At 34.8% G+C, this 20,075-nt stretch overlaps 1 protein-coding gene across 21 annotated transcripts in view; it reads left to right on the top strand.

The window, feature by feature from the left end:
• The window catches only part of ZMYND11 (zinc finger MYND-type containing 11), a 124,426-nt gene that overhangs the window by 70,290 nt on the left and 34,061 nt on the right, over nucleotides 1–20,075 (top strand). For 12 of the 21 annotated variants that reach the window (XM_017519257.2, XM_017519263.2, XM_017519259.2 and 9 more), the window contains 2 exons: nucleotides 8,457–8,616; nucleotides 19,640–19,801. In XM_017519257.2, coding sequence (XP_017374746.1) covers nucleotides 8,457–8,616; nucleotides 19,640–19,801 — 322 coding nt within the window. The remainder of the gene's footprint in view (nucleotides 1–8,456; nucleotides 8,617–19,639; nucleotides 19,802–20,075) is intronic. The other 9 variants (XM_017519271.2, XM_017519275.2, XM_017519270.2 and 6 more) reach the window with 1 other exon arrangement.

Genomic DNA, 20,075 nt, shown 5'->3' on the forward strand with positions numbered 1-20,075 from the left:
TTTTTTTGTAGAGACAGGGTCTTAATATGCTGCCCAGCTGGTCTCAAAATCCTGGGCTCAAGTGACCCTTCTGCCTCAGCCTCCTAAAGTGCTGGGATTATAGGCCTGAGCCACTGTGGCCAGCCACAATATTGTTTTTTGAAACATTAATTTTATTAACTAGCATTCTGCCAAGTGGATATACTACAATTTATTTTACTAGTATTAACATTTAGTTCCTTTTTAACTATAAAATTTTATGATGTGGAGAACTTTTTTTTTTTTTTTTTGAGACAAGGTCTTGCTCTGTCATCCAGGCTGGAGTGCAGTAGTAGGATCATAGCTCACTGCAGCCTTGACCTCCTGGGCTCAAGCAATCCTCTCCCTTCAGCCTCCTGAGTTGTTGGGACTACAAGTGTGCACTACCATGCCTGGCTAAAAAAGAAAATACATTAGATGTTCTAACAGGGTCACCACTTCACTGACCCATAGGAATGATGAATACACCCCATTTCCTTGAGGTTTTGACAGGGAGGGGAGGGCTCAAGTTAGGGTTAGCTGGAGATAGAGACATGCACTGCAATGCCTGACTAATACATATATATATATATATATATATATATATATATATTTATTTATTTATTTATTTATTTTTAAAAATAGGGTCTTGGTATATATATTGTCCATGCTGGTCTTGAACTGCTGAGCTCAAGTGATCTGCTCACCTTGTCATCCCAAAGTGCTGAGATTACAGGCATGGGCCACCACACCTGGCTGGGAACATTTTTCTATTAATACCTAAGTCCTGTGCCCCATCTTAAGTTATTTACTTAGAAGCAGAATGGCTGTCAAGTGACAGGATTATTTGTAATGTTATGGATGTGTAATGCTGAACTGCTTTCTAGAAAGTGCTTTCAATAGTGGTATGTTGAGGGTGGCTGTCTTGATGCCTCTTTAATTGAGGATAATTATTTTAAATATCTTGCTGATTTAAGAGGGAAAAGTAGTTTTCCTGTTGTTTTAGTTTCACATTTTTAGACTGTAAGCTTTTTGTCATATTTGTCATAAATGTCTTTCTAGTTTATTTTCTTTTAATTTACAGAATGGAAATTGGTGATAATTGCTTCAGAGGCAAGAAAAAATGAGTTTCAGATGTTTGTGTGGTAAAAAAATTCAACATTTCTAATCTAGTCAGATATTTTGGATCTCCACCTCTGTTACTTCCATAGCTTTCATACTCATAAAGTCTTTGACATCAAGATACAAGATCAATATTCATTTAAATTTCTATCTTGAATTTTATGATTCTGATATTTTCAGTCCCCTGAGCCAGTACACTGAGCCAGTAGGGGCCGTGAGGTACTGAAATTGGGGGATAGTCCTGAGTCTTAAGGCATTTGTCCAGATTACCTAGAATACACTTAAAATAATTTATGGTACCATCAATATTGCAAAAGGCCTCTAGACTCCACAGCGGTGTGAACCTGTTTAGGAGGGACAAGAAGACATCACAGGCATGTGTTGTTTTTGTTGACAGAAAACACATCACTGCATTCTGTGGTGAATCGTTCTTCCACTGGTTGTGGGTGTTTTTATACTGTTTTTATTAATGTGCTCATTTCCCAATTTATTCATTTCAAATGAGATGGCAGAAGTTTCTGAGATTGAATCATTGTTAGAAGGCTTTAAGGTAGGTAATTACTTTCAGGAAATTATGGCTCATGAGATTTCTTACTTTGTAAAAATGTTAAATAATCAGTGGCTGTTACCATGAAATAAATACACATGTATATGTATTTGTCTTGGAACTTTCAGAATAATCTCAGGGGAGGGGAAATAATGTAGGGCCCTATGGCTTGTGGATTGGAGGCACTTGAGTGCTCTGCAACCCATGGAAGCTTGCACCCTGGGAGAGAAGGGAGCACTCTGGGACGCCAGATGGTGGAAAGTTGTGGGAATGGAAATAGGTGGGGTGGGAGAACATGGGGAGGAAGTTATTGAAAATGGTCAGAGAAATTGAATGTATACTTAAATATTACACATTTACATGCCATTTTGTGACTTGTGCTATTAAGTGAAATTAAAATAGCATACTAGAAGGCCATTATAAGTGTATCTTAAACCCAAATTGCTGTTTTCTCTTTATTGGAAGCAGAAAAGTTCTTGTTATAGGTCAAGTAGTTTATAAGAAAATGAGAGACCTGGAGTATCCTTTGCCTGAATTACTAGCAAACATATTTTCACATGATGCAAACCTGCCTAAGTACTTGATGATCTAAGAAAATGAATAATGAATTGGGACCCATTGTTATATTTGAGGTATCATATCAATCACTCAACCTTCAGAGTTTATTATTAATTCAAGAAAATCTTAAAATATGTTTGACCTCTAATGTGCAGTAGGATCACATTACTGCCCATATACTTAATATTTACGTGTTCTGGCTCAGTTCTAACCATTTACTTTACTTTTGAAGAAAAATAGGTATGAATCTCTTTGAATTTATTTCTTAAGAACATAGCAATATATGTATTTTTAAAGAATCGAAGAGTGAGCAGGAAAAAATAAATTCGTCACACTTAGACATTACTTTGAGCTTGTATTTCTTGACACCACCATTATAAATAAGGAACACATGTTCTTAGCCCTTAGATAACACTTTTAATATGTACTAGATTAGTTATTTTTATTATTTTTTTGAGGTGGAGTTTTGCTTTTGTTGCCCAGGCTGGAGTGCAATGGCGTGATCTCAGCTCACCTCCACCTTCGTCTCCGGTATTTAAGAGATTCTCCTTCCTCGGCCTCCCAAGTAACTAGGATTACAGGCATGCGCCACCATGCCCGGCTAATTTTGTATTTTTAGTAGAGACGGGGTTTCTCCATGTTGAAGCTGGTCTCGAACTCCCAACCTCAGGTGATCCGCCCACCTCAGCCTCCCAAAGTGCTGGGATTACAGGCATGAGCCACAGCACCTGGCCTAGATGTTGTTCTTTATTGTAATTTGCCTAAACTCAAACTTTCCATTCAAAAAACATCAAGTTATTAACTCCTTCATTGTGTTCTCAAGGTGCATCAGTATAGGAGGGAGCACTTAGTTTTGCATCGTCATTCATGTGTTTCTAGGTGTGACTAATTTTTCAGCCATACCCTCTCCCGACCCTTGTCTCTATGAAAGGGCTCCCTGGTTCCAACCTGCTCTTCATGGCGTACATCTTTTTTAGTTCCTCAAAGACCAAAGATAGAGATCCAAATGACCAGAATATATTCTTTTAACTGATGTCATTTTACTTTGAACTAAGAAAATTGAGCCCAACATGCTATGACTAACAACAAAGCAGAACTTTGCTTGTGTGTGTGTTAATTCATGCTCTACAGTTGAGTGCATAGTGGCTAAGAAAACCCATTGTGTCTGTGGATAAAAATATATAAAGTTATAATAAAATGCAATGCCATTTTTAAAAAACACTTAGCAAACTGGAAAGAAATGTCGTCAATAAAAGATGTGCACCAAAATCCTATAGCAAGCATCATATTTGCATTTATATTTATCATTTTATATTCACAAGATATGTCTACCAATAACCATCCTCAAGAATCATGTTTAATGGTGAACTATTATAAGAATTCCCTACAAAATCTAAAACAAGATAAGGGTACCCACTGTTACTACCTGTGGTGTGCACTTTACTAGAAGTCCTAATCAGCTTGATAAGAAAAAACAAGTCCAATAGAATTTACAGACAAACCTGAAACTAATAAGAGAGGTAAGCAAAGTCGCTTAGTAAATGCCAGCAACGACTAACCAGGAAATACTATGTAAAATAAAATCCCATTTTCAAAAGAAACAGTAAATGTAAAATATCTAGGAAAAACCCAAAAGATAGGTAAGAATCTTATGGATAAAAATTATAAAACTATATTAAAAACATAGAAAAATATATAAATAAATGAACATATGTACCAATTTCATCAGTGGATGTTCTCAGTTACAGAGATTTAATGATTTTTGTGGATTTTGGCAAACTGACTATAGCGTGGACGAATATAGGACCAAGAAGAGCCACAATGAGTTTGAAAAGGAAGGAGGAGAGCTCCCTAAGGCTGGCAAGCTTATGTGGGAGCAGGAAACTTGTATGTTGCTAGAGGAATGGTAAATGGTAGCTACATTTTTAAAAGTAAAAGTAGTCTACCTAATAGATGTAAACAAAATTCCAAGGGGCATACGGTGGGAAAAAAGTCTCCCATCTCTTGCTCCCTGAGCTCCTGTCAGCAGTTTCTGGAAGGAATCAAGCTCTAGGACTCCTTTGTGCATATTATACAGTGTTTTGAGAAATAGTAATGTCTTATACCACGATTTTAAATAAATGTAATACAGAGCTTATGTCATCTTAACACCTATAACATTGCCTCATTTCTTGTGAAAACTATATAATAATCCTCGGTACAGTTAGCAGTCATTTAACCAATCCCCTAAGATGTATGTTGAGATCATTTCTAATTGTTTCTTGCTGCCAGCAATGCAAAAATCGGTTTCCTTCTTTGTATGTGTGTTATTTCATACATGCCTAATAATTCTGTGGTTTTGTTGTCGATTTTTAAATCTGATCTATCTACAATTTATGGATGCAGTCTAAGGTAGGGCACCATCTCCTTTCCCACTTTAGATAACCAGTTTTCCCAATGTCATGCACTGATTAATCAATCTTTCCACCAATAATTTGAAATGTCACCTTTATTGTAATGAAAATTCCCATTTGTTCTTTTTTTTTTTTTTTTCATCAGTAGCATTTCAGAATTTTCTTTACACAAATTTTGTCATTGTGTTTTTTCCTGGAAATTTTATTTTTCTTACTGTAAATAATTGAGATTTGGTCTTCTTTTAAATCTTCTGTCTTTTTGGGTTCTGTATATGAATGCTGTTAACCTTAATAAATTTGTTGGTATCCAAAGAAATTATTTAATTATTTACTTCATTAAAATTACTTAAAAGCATATCAGCTGATTTTCTTGGGTTTTCTAGATACATGATTTGCAGACTCCTTATCAACTTTTGTAACTTTCAATTTATGTAGGTTTATAACCTTTGCAGAGTGTTAAGAAAAAGTGACAGCCACAGACATCTTTGAATATTCTTGATTAGGTTAAGGAAGCATTTACTCTTTCTTGTTTTGTTAGGGGCTAGGTGTTGAATTTTACTAAATGCCTTTCAACATGTATCAAAATCTTTATGATTATTTTTGACCAATTAATGGAGTAAATTGTATTTTTTAATTTCTTCATATTAAATCTTCCTTCAGTTCCTAGAATTAAACATTTGGTCATTAGTATATTATTTTGATATTTGACTATATTAATATTTATTTATATTTAATATTAGATTATATTCAAATATTTTATGTAGGACTTTTATATCAGTATTTCTATAGGTCACTGATTTTCTTTGTCAATGCTATTTTGTGGGGTTTTCTTATTACATGTTAGATTTCTTGCTTTCCTGTGATTGTGCACTCGAAGAGTTTGAGTCTCATTGGAGTTACCTGGTCATTATAAGTTTGACAGAAGTAACTTATGATTATGTCTGTAGCTGATGTTTTTCTGGGGAAGCTCTTTGCAAACTTACTCTATTTATTTCTGTGGAACTTGGCCTTTTAAAAGTTCTATTTTGTTCTGTGTTCAGGTTTTGATTATATTTTCTTATAAAATCATAGTGTTTATATTTTTGCACAGGACTGAACAAAGCAGTTGCTTCTATTTTAGTTTCCTTTTTATAGCTGTCTCCCTATAGACATTTCTTTCTTTGTATGTTTGTGCTTTGTGTTTTCATGGTTGATTAAATTAGCTGATGATACCTCTTTTATTTTTCCCTAAGAAAGAGTTCTTGGGCTAGGCATGGTAGTTCATGCCTGTAATCCTAGCACTTTGAGTGGCTGAGGTGGAAAGATCACTTGAGGCTGGGAGTTTCAGACCACCCTGGGCAATGTAGTCAGACCATGTCTCTACAAAAAATTTAAAAGTTAGCCAAGTGTGGTGGTATGTGGCTGTAGTCCCAGCTTCTCAGGAGGCTGAGGTGGGAGGGAGTGCTTGAGCATGGGAGGTCAAGGCTGCAGTGAGCCGTGATTGTACTACTGTACTCAAGCCTGGGTGGCAGAGTGAGACTTTGTCTCAAAAAAAGAGGAGGAGTTCCTGGATTCTACAGATTTTCTTTTTAACAGCATTGCTTTAGCTTTTCATTTACATCTTTTATAATTTTTAAGTAACCTTTTTGACTCAGTGGTTGTTTATGAGGGTTTTCTGGTTTTGTTTTTAATACCTGGTTTCATTTCACTGTGATTAACAGTGGTGTGTGTCACTTCTGGAATCTGTTCAAGTCATCTTTGTGGTGATGTGGTCAGTTATGTATCATCTCTGGACCTATTAAAGGCATATTTTTTGGTTTCAGAATAAATCAACTAGATTTGTCTTATGGTGGTTTTTTTTTTTTTTTTTTTTTAGATTTTTTGTTTCAGAATATATCAAGTAGATCAATAATAAATAAAAATTAGGCCAGGCGAAGTGGCTCATGCCTGTAATTCCAGAACTTTGGGAGACCAAGATAGGCGGATCACCTGAGGTCAGGAATTCAAGACTAGCCTAGCCAACATGATGAAACCCCATCTCTACTAAAAATACAAAAATTAGCCAGGCGTGGTGGCGTGCACCTGTAGTCCCAGCTACAATGTTTTTATCTTTTTTTTATCATTACGTAATATATTTTGTATGTATTTATTAGGTAGCTTAGAAATGTTTTTTGTGTCAAGGGTGATGTTTATGTGTTTGAATAGTGCACTCAGTCCCTGAGATAGTTGTTCCTGACTCTTCACTCTGGGTGGCGAGGACATTAGCACGTTTTCCCCTTCAACATCCTCCTTCCCCGCTTTCCAAACTCCAGTTGATTATTTTGGCTGGTCTTGACCTTTATATCAAAATATATTTGTACCACTCTTACAAGATTGATCACTTACAGTCTTTTGACTATTAGTCAGCAAAGGTAACAAAACTAGTATGTTTGGACTAACTCCCACCTTCTTCCTCCTCAAACTCATTGGTATAGATGTTGCCATCGTCAGGGCTAATGTTCTATTCTCTGATCATAATTCCTACCTCTCTTTCAGTCTTAGTCTTTCTATTAACTGAATTGACAGAAACAGCAGGCAGTTTTAGAAAGTAAGCTATTTCCTAAACAGAAAAGAGTTACCTTCTACAGTGATCGTCGTTAGTCCTTTTGCTGGAGTTTGCTAGTTTTCTTTGTTAAAATTGATCCTCTGAGTTTAGAAGACCCAACAACGCTGAGTTTTTGCATTTTCAAAATTATTTGTTGTTTTGATGTTTGAATGACAGACTAATTGGATATAAAATTCTTGTGTCCTGCTTTATTTCCTTGAGCACTTATGAGGCATTACTTCCCTTCTAGCATGTAATGTTTCTCTGGAGAAATCTGAGACCAGTCTGATTTAGCTGACACAATGTTTTTTATCTGGATCCAAATACCTCTTTGAAGTTTAATGGTTAACTGGAGATATAGATAGATACATTTATTTATATATATACACACACATGCAAACATATATGTACACACACACACACACACACACACACACACACAGAGATCAATCAGTGTTGATGTTTGTTTGGAGGAGAATGGAAAATGGCACAAATCCAACTCTGTAGAATTTATTTCTTTATTAATAAAAAAAGATACAAAGCAAATATGCCAAATATTAACATGAGTTAAATGTAGTTGGTGAATACAGAGGAATCTGCAATATCATTCTCAGTGATCCAAGGTGTGTTGGAAATACTTCACTTTTTTGTTTTAAAAAAATACCTTGTAACTATAAGTCAGGGAATGTTTGTGTGCTCAGTGACTCAGTTTTAAGTATATTTCATTGAAAATCACATTTTTGCCTGATTGATCACAACATGCATCCATGTTTTCCTTATATGTTGATAAGCACTTATGTAATTTCTAAATTTTCTCTGGTGTCATTTCCTAAGTTTTGGGTAAAAGTATTACAAAATATGTCTGTAATTCTAAAGTCCTATGGTTGTGGATTATAAAATTCTAAATGTAGACTCCGTAGAGTAGAAGTTAGTGGTAGTTGCTCCAGAGGGTAAAACCAAATGGGATGTTCAACTGAAATCTCTTAAGTGATTTATATTTGCTGATTTGGGACTATTTTGAACATATCTTGCTCTAACCATTACAGAATACAATTTGAGTTTAAAATAGCGTGATAATTGGAGATGTGTATTGAAGACTTTTTCTTTCTTTTCTGTTTATCTTGTTCTTTCATTATCTTGTTCTTTATCTCAGCAGGATTCTCATAAATATAAGTCATAATGAAAGAGAAACAGATTACCTCCATTTTCTTATTTTCCTTCAGTTTTAGTTTTTACTACTAAAGGATTTCTAAATTTGTTTTTTCTCTGTGTTTAGGTATATGTCTCGAGTCCACGGTATGCATCCTAAAGAGACCACCCGTCAGCTGAGCTTAGCTGTGAAAGATGGTCTTATTGTTGAAACTCTAACAGTGGGCTGCAAAGGTTCAAAAGCTGGTATTGAACAAGAAGGATATTGGTTGCCAGGAGATGAGATTGTAAGTACATTTATTTGATAAATGTAGAGATGTGAACTTGTAGCTTTTAAACATTATTTAGATACAATCTATTGGAAATCATTTTCAGAAGTTTAATAATATTTTAACATTTTTATCAACATTAATGCACTCCATTGGTAATATGGATACCTTCCTTACTAATTATAGGAGATGACTCACTTTTACAAAGATCATACTTCTCTATATATTACCTTGAGCCTAAAAAATAAAGCAAACCAAAGCTCTTTAGATATACCCACACTTAATGGCATTCCTAAGTGTTTTCTTCAATAAATATTAGCAAAAAACATTTGCATGTCAGATAATGTTGATACCATCTAAATAGATAAAAGGGATGAAATGTCTTCTTAGGGAAACAGTCTCAGTTCAGGTGGCATGGTCAGAGCCCAGAAGCAGGCTTCAGTAGGGATTTTGTTGCAGAGTACAAAGGTTCCAAATGTTAAGTTCCCCTGGCCAGTGTCTACATTGACTAATGATGATTGCAGATTTTGTATATGGGAACAGAAAGCAAATAGGAAAGACAGAACAGTAATTCTCTTTACATTTTTACCTACTTCTCACTTTGACTCCTCTTTTAAATGTTGACAATTTAATCTTCCTTTCATTATGTACCTTTAAACTCAGAGGCACATATTGAAGTACATTTTTTTTCTTATGTAAAGATTGATTTCATGTGTAATATTTCTATCTCTTATTTTCTTTTGGTATTTCTAATACCTTGATTAGAAATGTCTTAATTTTTACAAAGAAACATCATTTAAGATGATAGGTTTCAAATAACAGATGTGGCCAGGTGTGATGGCTCATGCCCGTAGTCCTAGCACTTTGGGAGGCTGAAGCAGGAGGATCACTTAAGCCCAGGAGTTCAACCCCAGACTGGGCAACATAGCAAGTTGCCATCTCTACAGAAATAAAATGAAAAATTAGCTGGGTGTGGTGGCACATGCCCGTAGCACCAGATACCCAGAAGGCTGAGGTGGGAAGATCACCTGAGCCCAGAGTTTAGGGCTGCAGTGAGCTATGGTCATGCCACTGCACTCCAGCCTAGGCGACAGAGCAAGACCTTATCTCTAAATAAATAAATAAAACAAACAAAAAAAAGATAGAAAAAATATATCTGTAGATACAGATAGACACATGCCTTTTAAAAATCTATCCCTTTCTATAGATTTAGTTTTTGAAAGGGATAGATTTAGTAATTAACTACGTTGAGCGTGTTTTATCATAAATTCTCTAGAATCTAAAATTATAAAAATCACGTAGAATCTTATAATTGGTTCTTGGTGGAAAAATTTTCCAAAAAGATTTGAGTTTATTTTCTTTTCTGGCCCTACGGCAGATGAGCCAACAAACAAATAAACCTGTCAAGCCTGACAGCAGTAAACCAACTAGCACAGTGCCTGTGGGAAGGTGGTCCGCAGCAACAGCTGTGATAAATTGTAAACTTAGAAAAGCTGTTCACTTTTTAAATTGTTTTTGTCAATTTAATCTGCACCTTCAAAGCTTCAGGAAAGAAAATTCACATTCTCCAGCAACAGAAAACATGGAAGAAAAAACCTTTACTTTCACTGTTGTAATTTCATTTCTGCACTGGAAGTATTCTTGAAAAGTTAAGTGGAAATAAGTATATAAGAACAATTTTTCTATTGAGTTTCCTTACAGAAAAGTAAAGCTTTGCTACCAGTGAAGAAACTTAGGGTACTAAGACATAATAAAAATGATGTCAAGTGATACAAATCTATTGTCTCAGGTATTTAAAGGAAGGCCATTAATTGTTGATAGCTCATCATATACTCAGAATAATCCAGATAATGTAAAATTTATAATCCTAAAACACATAGAAATTTGTAGACGGTATAGAAGACTATATTGATAATTTCCAAGGTTTATATAGTAATTAACTAATAGTAAGTGCAACTTAATCGATAGGATTTTGGTTTGTGGATCATGTGTATATTTTTTCAGAAAAGTAATTTTATTTCTCCTTACTGTTCAGATTGGTACTTTTCCATATGCTTTCTTCCTCCTCAGGTTGAAGTTTTTTGTTTAATTCAACCAGTTATTAATGAGCACATTATATTTTCACCACTGTGTTAGGTCTTATGTTTTATTTTTTATTTCTAGATGTTCTTCTTGCATATATTTATAGAATAAGCCTTTTTTCTTCTGTCTAGATAAAATATTATATGTAAACCAAACATAGTATACAGTTTAATGCTGATTGTTCTTTCTAGCAAACATTTTTATTTTAAATATGGCTTTATGATATAAGCACAACTGAATATATCAAAATTTTGCCTGGTTTATAAAATACGTAAATTTAAATTTATTAAATGTCATGTAAATGTATTGTTTTTAAAAATTAAATGTAAATTTACAATTCAGAGGTAATGTAGTTTATTAGAAAGATGTAAGACCTCATATGTCACAAATAAACGGGTTTCAGATCCAATTCAAGCCGTTAGTTATGTGACCTTGAGGAAACCTCTTAGCCTCTTTGATTCTCAGCCCTCAGCTGTAATATGGGCATATTAATGTATATTTCACTTGATTGTTTGAAGGATTAAATGAGATTATATACATAAAGTATATAACGAGGTACTCAAAGCAAGTTATTGACCAATGAGTAAAGATCCTTACAACAAAAAATACCTATATGTAATACAGTAAAAGCACATAGTAGTTTCTTACTAACCATACAAGCAAAAATTCTAATCAGGATCTTTTTACTTTTCAACCTGTATTCTCAAACACAAGACTTATAAAGAGGTTTTTCATTAGAAACACTGGATCTTTATTTAAGGTTTAAAATAATGGGACAAATTACATGTGTATTTTGTTACCTTGGCTGGGGTCTCACTTGGCTACTCAGTAGCTGTCCATGTGCCACAGTTTTCATGCCCTGGTAACACTCTATAAGGACATGTGAATTAACTGTTTTCCACTAGGCACAGCACATGTATCTCGTGCTAACCAGCTTTGTGTACTTTTTTTAATGTATGGCCAGTGCATGCCGGCCATCGCATATGGGGGTGCCAGATGTGAACCGAACAATTTAGGAAGCCCCATCCACATCACAGACATTGTATATTTGCATATTTATTCTAATAAATGAACATAAAACAACAAGAGTGTCTTATGGAAGGGCCATCTTTTCTAATTTGCACATAGGTGTTCTGTGACCCAATGACTGTCCTGCATGCCAGCATTTGAGTCTGGGGCCCATTCTTTATAGTTTTACCACCTTGTGTATAGGATGAATCACTTTGATGTCTCTAAAAACTTAACTTTTTAAATTGAAAGATGTGTGTTGTTATTTATCCATTCATCAAGAAGAACACGTCAAGTAGATGTATATGGCCGTAGGAAGGGAAGGCATAGGAGGTTTTTGGTTATCTATTTTTAAAAGTTTAAGTCAAAGTTACAAATATTCTTTACTTAGGCAGTTCTGTTATTTTTAAAATGGGTGGTAAAGCTCTTTTTTTCCCTCTGTTATCTCTAAAAATTGCTGTAAACTCACGTGGGGAAAAGGTATATTTATCTTGATAAGTCCTACAAATTATATCTCCTGAGATAACTTTGTATCAGCAAAGAGGCTAGAGTCTTGTCTTCAGTTCCATTTCTGTTGAGAAAGAGAAGGTAGACAAAAGTGTAGTTTTCTCTATGCTGCCTATTATTGATGGAATTTAAAAGTCACAGTTTGTTTGTGTTACATTTTTATTTCCCCTCTGCTACTTTTTTTTTCAATGCTTATTTTTAAAAATTTGAAACAGTTGAGAAATATGCATATATTGAACAAGATTATTTTTTAAAGTCTAGCAATCATGTAACAAAAGCCTAACTATAATATGTCAGCATATAATTATAAATAATCCAAGTTGAAGCCTATATATTTTAAGTCCAAGATAGTGACCTCATGATGCTGAGATTCCTTCTTCTAGACTGCAATTATTTTAGGCATTTTGGGACGCTGATCTCAGTCACTGTTTGCAACCCTCCACATAGTGATAATTCATTTGGAGAAACTATGTATTTAGGTAATATATAAGCATCTTCATCGTAATGTTTTAAATATGTCCATATGAGATGGTAGAAGGAAAATGTAATTATTTAAAATAAGGCCACTCCCAATTTTAAATGGTTTGCTCAAATATTAGTCAACTAGAAGTTACGTACTGAGGAGGCAGGTGTGGTGGCACACACCTGTGGTCCCAGCTACTTGGGAGGCTGGGGTGGGAGGACTGCCTGAGCCCAGGAGTTTGAGTACAGCCTGGGCAGCATAGCAAGACTTGTCTCTTTGAAAAGTAAATGCATAAAAAAGTGTGTGTGCCAACTAGTTTTTAAAATGACAAACTACACTTGTAAGTTTTGTATGGTCATCTCATACTTCCAGATTGGTCTGTCATTACTTTTTACTCATAGGGTCCACATAATTCATTTAAACGTATTTTCATAACTTTTTTTTTCCCATTTATTTATTTTATTGGATTTTAGGTTTTGGGGTACATGTGAAGAACATGCAAGAAAAGATCATAAGACCAGGGCACTGAGTGAAATTGTAATATCTGGTCATTCAATGTTTTGTTATTTCAGGACTTTTTTCTTTTGATTTTTTCAAAGAAATGCTGCATGTCCTTGTAGGCTCATAGGTTGCCTCATCTGCTTGCTCTAGAGAAATACACATGGATGGCTGCATTAAACTCGTATTTCTTCATAGTATTTCAGCTCCTTTATTCTTAAAATGTGAGAAGTATATTTCTTGGACAGATTTTTACCATTTGCTGGGCTAAGTTACATTTGGTATTTAGTAGCTCTCTGTAATAAATATAAGTTAATATCTTATGAGTTATGCTTTTAAGCAATAAGATACTCACTAAAGATGAGATGGTCTTACCAAAGTCTTTAATGTAACACAGTAAGGCAGGTCACTTTGAATTATAGATCATTTGCAGATAAAGCATATCAAATATGTCATTTGAAACTGAGGCGGTTAATGTTAATTTGGTGACTTCCAACTTTATTCACAGCCCCCAGCACAAAGCTAGAATATTATTTGACAGATACTTTTGATCTCACATTAAATAATTTGGTCACAAGTGTGAGGATGACTTAAAAACATTAAAAAATGCTGTTTGCTGTAAAACTACTACTTCCTTTACTTACCGACCAAATTTGGTCTCACAGCCTCATTTCTTTGTCAATGCCAGGACAAAAATAATGTATGAATTTAGGTACCAGAGTTGACACTTTTGGTTAGAGTCCTTCTGCCAGTGTGTTTTGCTGCATATGACTCAAGAGCAACTGCACACGTGAACTCAGGTGTTGGTTCTGTGTCCTGCCTCCATTTGAGTACTTTCTTTTCACCTGCTTCAGTTGGTACTGCCTATGAGCAGGATCTTACACTACTTTTAAATAGGCCTGGGGGCATCATTTTTTTTTTTTTTTTTTTGGGGACGGAGTCTTTCTTTGTTACCCAGGCTGGAGTGCAGTGGCACAATCACAGCTCACTACAGCCTTGACCTCCTGGGCTCAAGCAATCCTCCTGCCTCAGCCTCTGAAGTAGCTGGGACTACAGGCATGCGCTACCACATCCAGCTAATTTTTTTGTTTTTTTGTAGAGACAGGGACAGGCTATGTTGTCTAGGATGGTCTTGAATTACTGGCTTCAAGTGATCCTCCTGCCTCAGTGACCCAAAGTGCTGGAATTGCAGTCATGAGCCACCATGCCTGTATCTTTTTAAATGAAAAGGTAGACTTCTGTATCTTTTGCTTTTTCTCATTTAAGGCATTTGACACATATTTAAAAAGCGCAATTAATGAAAATACATATTTTGTGACTTATTAAAGAGATTAACCTATTATATTGGGGATAGACAGACTTAAATCTTAATTTACACAGGGGCAAGATAGACAATTCTTTTCTATCATCATCTGTTCCTCCCATCTCAAAATGCCCATTCTACAAGAAGTTTTGGGTTATATTTCTCTTAAAATTTAGCTTAGCTCACATCTTTTAGATAAGAGACAGGATTGGAATTTATGACCTTATTCGTCAGAACTAACACCATAAGCAGCCAAGGCAAGCAGTGGCTCGTTTGAGTTGTTCTAGAGAAAAATATTATGCGAGGCTAAATTCAAACTGAGCTTGACTCCCCCAACCCCCACAACCTTTTTCATATAGCATATTACAGTAAGAATTTATTTTTAAAGTTTTAGATCTTTGCCTTTTTCTTGATATAATTACAGTTACAATAGTTGTCATAAATTAATCAATCATATGTTTTAAGTGCCTTTAGGGAAAAATTTGATGCCTCTTGGATACTGTTGATTTATTTAATGTGAAATACACCTTTTGTTAATTTTTAATTTTTATGGATAGGCATAAATGTTTATGGGTTGTGAAATATAACTTATTCTATTTGTGTTACGTGCAGAACCACGTATTTCTCCCAAATGTCCATTCCCTATCTTAGTTACAAAAATATCATTCATTTACCAAGTAAAGTTTTGGTGATTATTAGAAATCATTTATACTCTGGTTCTATGTGCATTTAAACTATAATATACCTACACTTAGAAATTATTTTTGCTTTGGTAAAGAATTTCCTTTTTATTCAATAGGATTTTTTGGGTTATGCTGTCTTGTTATACTCTTTTAAGTTTATTTTGATTCTGTGTATATATGTTTCTTAAGCAATGTTGTAATATTTTTATTTTAACTATAAGTAATATTTAAAATTACTGGAAATATATATCAGATTATTATCTCCTAATGATTAACAGAATTAAGCTAAATCTAGAATTGTAGAGAAATATTTTTACATTACATCTACATTAATATACTATCTCAAACACACACACTTGCTTGTATAATATTTACTCATTAAGTAGAAAGAGGAAATTAAAACTAAAAATTGCTTTTGGATTATTAATGAGGGTGGATTATACTTTAGAACACTTTATTCTAACAGTTCTTCCATACATCTCCCTTCTGACTTGACTGAGCAACTGTCTTTCTGTGCTTCAGTTTGGTGTCTAAATCAGTTAATATTTTTTGCCCTAGCATATAGAAGCATTGTGGGCTGGGCACGGTGGCTCACACCTGTAATCCTAGCACTTTGGGAGACCAAGGTGGGTGGATTACGTGAGGTCAGGAGTTTGACACCAGCCTGGGCAATGTGGAAAAATCCTGTCTCCACTAAATGTACAAAAAATTAGCTGGGTGTGGTGGCTGGCGTACGCCTGTAATTCCAGCTACTTGGGAGGCTGTGGCATAAGAATTGCTGGAACCCGAGAGGAGGAGGTTGCAGTGAGCCAAGATGTTGCCATTGCACTCCAGGCTGGGTGACAGAGTGAGATTCTGTCTCAAAAAAAAAAAAAAAGAAGAAGAATAAGAAGTGTTGTGAATTATACAGATGTGGTAATGAATTTTAAAATGCCTAGCAGAGAAATATGCACACCTATATAATTATAAACATGTTATATCATTTTGTGACTTGGTCAGTTTCTGCTCTGTGCACTGATAGATAATAAGAGCACTTCCTGGGTGTTCAGATGGTGCCAGGCACTCCTGTAAGGGCTGTCTGCGTGTTAACTCATTTGATTCATGGAAAAACCCTGTAGACTGGGTATTATCATTTTGTTCATTTTGCAGATAGAAAATGACACACAGAGAAGTTAAGCATTCTGCCCAAGATTATACAGCTGTGAATGCCAGGGACAGGATTTGAACCAGTCTAGCTCTAGAGTCCTAACCAAATGCTGTATGAATGGCAGAGACTTAAATCAATAGGCTGCTACTAGATGTGGATTTTTCTACTACATTCTGAGGACAGCCTGTATAAATTTCATATTATGGTGAGTTATTGAGTTGACCACACTCACATTCATCATTTTGGGTTTTTAAAGAATTTAGTTGAACCAGTTTTAAATCAGTAAGACATACATTCATATCTTGTACAAGTATGTGCAATAATGGCACTGAATTTATTAGCAAAATATTTTTCTAACATCATTATATTTTTCGTGGTACATTGGGGAGAGATTTTCTCTATGTCTGTTTGTAGCTTTTGTGTTTGTTAGTTGAAAAGTTTCCTCTACAACGAGTAATGACTCTTATGTTTGCATACTTCTGTCTTTTCATTATTGATTAGCACATTGATTATCAGTTAGTATCATCTGCAAAATAGTATAAGTCATCTAGGAAATAATAAATAGTTTGACCATGTGTGAAATCCCTTTAGCCCTGTGTATTACCTGATATTTAGCAAAGTTAAGTAGCGAGACCAAGATTATTTTGTTTTTATTTTGAAAGGCCTACAGTATGCAGCCTTTCTCCAGGACAGCAGCCCCAAACAAGGTGAACTAATTTTGCACTGTTATTTTACTATAAATCTGCTTTATTTTTTGTATGATATTTCTCTTTTACCATAGGTTAGCTTAGTTAACTCTTGCTAGATTTGTTTGTTAAAACCATACTATCTTTACATTGCTTCTAGTTTTGAATTTCATGCTAGTAGATTTGCTATTTAAAAGCTTTCTTGTTTTGAATTGGCATTTCAAATATGCAGTTACTCAGGCTATCTCTAGAGTAGCTGATGACATGGTAGAATCCAATGAAAATGCAAACTTAGCTTTTTGGCATACTTGTTTGAATGTTAGTCAAAAGCACATGTAAATGATTTCTACTTACCAAAAGATGAATTGTAGGCAACCTGTCCTATAATAAACATGCCTGTATGATTCATAACTCAGGAAAATGTTTCCTGTATTCAGAGTCTAATAACTTTTGAAGTTTTGCATGTTTTGCATATTCTGAACAGCTATTGCCATGATTAAGAGAATGGACAGCACTGCCTCCCCAGCCCATACTTTCTGAGAATGGAGTTGGTTATATGACAGCATATAAATGTGTCCAGGTGTTTCTCTTTTACTTCATTTGAGTTATACTTTCATTTCTATAATTGGTTATGAAAAAGTAGGTCAAGAGTTAAACATCCTATCAAAGGAAGATTCATTTTTATCTTTATTTCATGGGTGGATGGGGAAAGGGTAGGGATGCAGAGGGTAGAGGTAATATGGAGAGGCCAGAGGTATGCACAGAAATTATACTCTTGCTGCCCTTTGTTAATTAGCCTAATAACTACTATAATATTTTGCCCAACATATGAAGATGAATTAATATAAAAAATTCAAATGGTGAAAATGGCAATTTTTATTTTTAATATTGAGTCAAATATAAGCCACCAAAATCCCTTAAGATGTTTTTAAAACAGCTATGATTATGAAGAAAATATTCTGAAATAAAGAGTACTGTTAATTAAAAGTAGAATATCTTATTTCCACCAGAACCTAATTTGTCAATGATTTTTAATACAATAATTGATAAATTGAAATAGCTAAAATGCAGCTTACATTTGAGCCATCTCAAATGGATACATCAACGATGACTGCTTTAATACAGCCAAGCCCCACACACATATATTGTTGTCTGTGTGATGCCACTGTGTCCAGCTTTGTGGGATACATCATTTTCTGCCAAGTGCCCATCAGGGTTTTATGTAAAATCTATATTTTAAGATTCCAGCCCAACTGAAATTACTCTACCAAAGAAAGTTTGCAGAGTATATACATCTGTAGCAAATAGCTAAAAATGGTCATTGTCTTTTTCTTTATTCCGTCAACAAAGACTGCCAGTTGCTTAAAAAGCAAACCAGGGGGTTTACATTTTTGCAGGATTTACTACTGCACTTTAGTCATGACTCTGGATGTGGGTTGTAAGACGTGAATTTTTGAACATTCATGTTTCTCTTATCTTTTGAAGGACTAGGTGGTGGCACTCAGATATGATCAAGCAGTAATATGTTTGAACCTACAAAGAAGTTGCTGCTTATGGAGTGAGTGCTACATGGAAGCCCATTTATTGGGAGAGTATTGACATCAGAGAAAACAGTAAAGCTGTTCCACCTTGGAAATAGTACAGATAATAGTTTATAGAAATAAAATTGATGGTGGAATCCAAATTTGGAATGCCAGGGTCCCCACTGGAAGTGGCCCTGTTTATACTAACTGTGGACTTTGCCCTTGTTCATGTGGTTACCACATCTACAAATAAAGTTGAGAATTAACCCATCAGTCTTAGCATACATGTGTTTTAAGAAAAGCTAAGAGTATTATTTATAAAGAATGAATTCTAAACTAAGAAAACTTCCAACAGTCTTCTTGTATATATTTAAATGGCATTGGCTGTACAAAAAAAAAAAAGGTGTCAAAAATAAGAACATGTTGAAGAATGCCTGTGTACCTGCAGTTGTGTTCTTTTATTTCTAGGAAGAGCCCCAGTCAGGAAATAAGCCTACCTCCTTTTTTTGTTTTCTGTGATAATCTCCCTTGGATAATGTAATTAAACCTTTAGTTTCACAGTTTCAATTTATTTTCCCAAATTCAGCAGCACTGAAAATCTGACAAACTATCAGAACATGGACATTCTGATTAATAGTTATTTTCAATAAAACATCGAATACCACAGATGAGAAGATAAGAATAGTGAGCATCACCTTATGACTATTCTCTCTGTTCCCACAGTGTCAAGGACTGTTATATACATATATTTAAAGCAGAGCAAAACAAAGGTTTGTTTATTTGAAATACTAAGCTATAGGTTGGTTTGGGGTTCTCAGTTTACTGAAGAAATTATTCCTTAGATTATATTTTTAAATGAAAGGTAATGTTAGAACCGGAGTTGGCTTTGGACTTACTTCATTTTGGACTGGTTTTGCTATCAGATGATCTTAAGATATTTCTGAATATTAACCACTGTTTAGGAAAGATTTTAAAATTTAAAGCAGCAACTTCTAGGTATTTTCCCTCTTGTTTTTAAATAGTAAATGTCTTAAAATTGTTTATGATGCCTAACTTCTGATGGACATTAGTTTCAATTTTGTTCTTAGTCATTGCAGATATTGACAAAATGTCATACAAAATTATTTTGTATTTTTTGTAGGACTGGGAAACAGAAAATCATGACTGGTATTGTTTTGAATGCCATTTGCCTGGAGAGGTGTTGATATGTGACCTGTGTTTTCGTGTGTATCATTCCAAGTGTTTGTCTGATGAGTTCAGGCTTAGAGACAGCAGTAGTCCCTGGCAGTGCCCAGTTTGCAGGGTGAGTACCTATGAGCTTTCCTGTGCTGGTTAGAGGGTTGGAATTAATTCATAATAGCTTCAAAAAGATATCCCAGGTGGTCTTGCCAGGTGAATGGATAAAGGACTGGAGGGTGGGGGTTACCGAATGAAATGATGAACTTGATACTCACAAATGGACATCACAGAACACATACTGTATTTCAGGGTGTGGATTTTAGAAAGTTTTAACCACATAAAATATCCTCTTCCCTTCCCTTACCTGCCTCTGGCTTATCTGACTACTTTAGTGGATA

The sequence above is a fragment of the Cebus imitator genome, unplaced genomic scaffold, assembly GCF_001604975.1.
Source record: "Cebus imitator isolate Cc_AM_T3 unplaced genomic scaffold, Cebus_imitator-1.0 Scaffold732, whole genome shotgun sequence".
Taxonomy (NCBI): Eukaryota; Metazoa; Chordata; class Mammalia; order Primates; family Cebidae; genus Cebus; species Cebus imitator.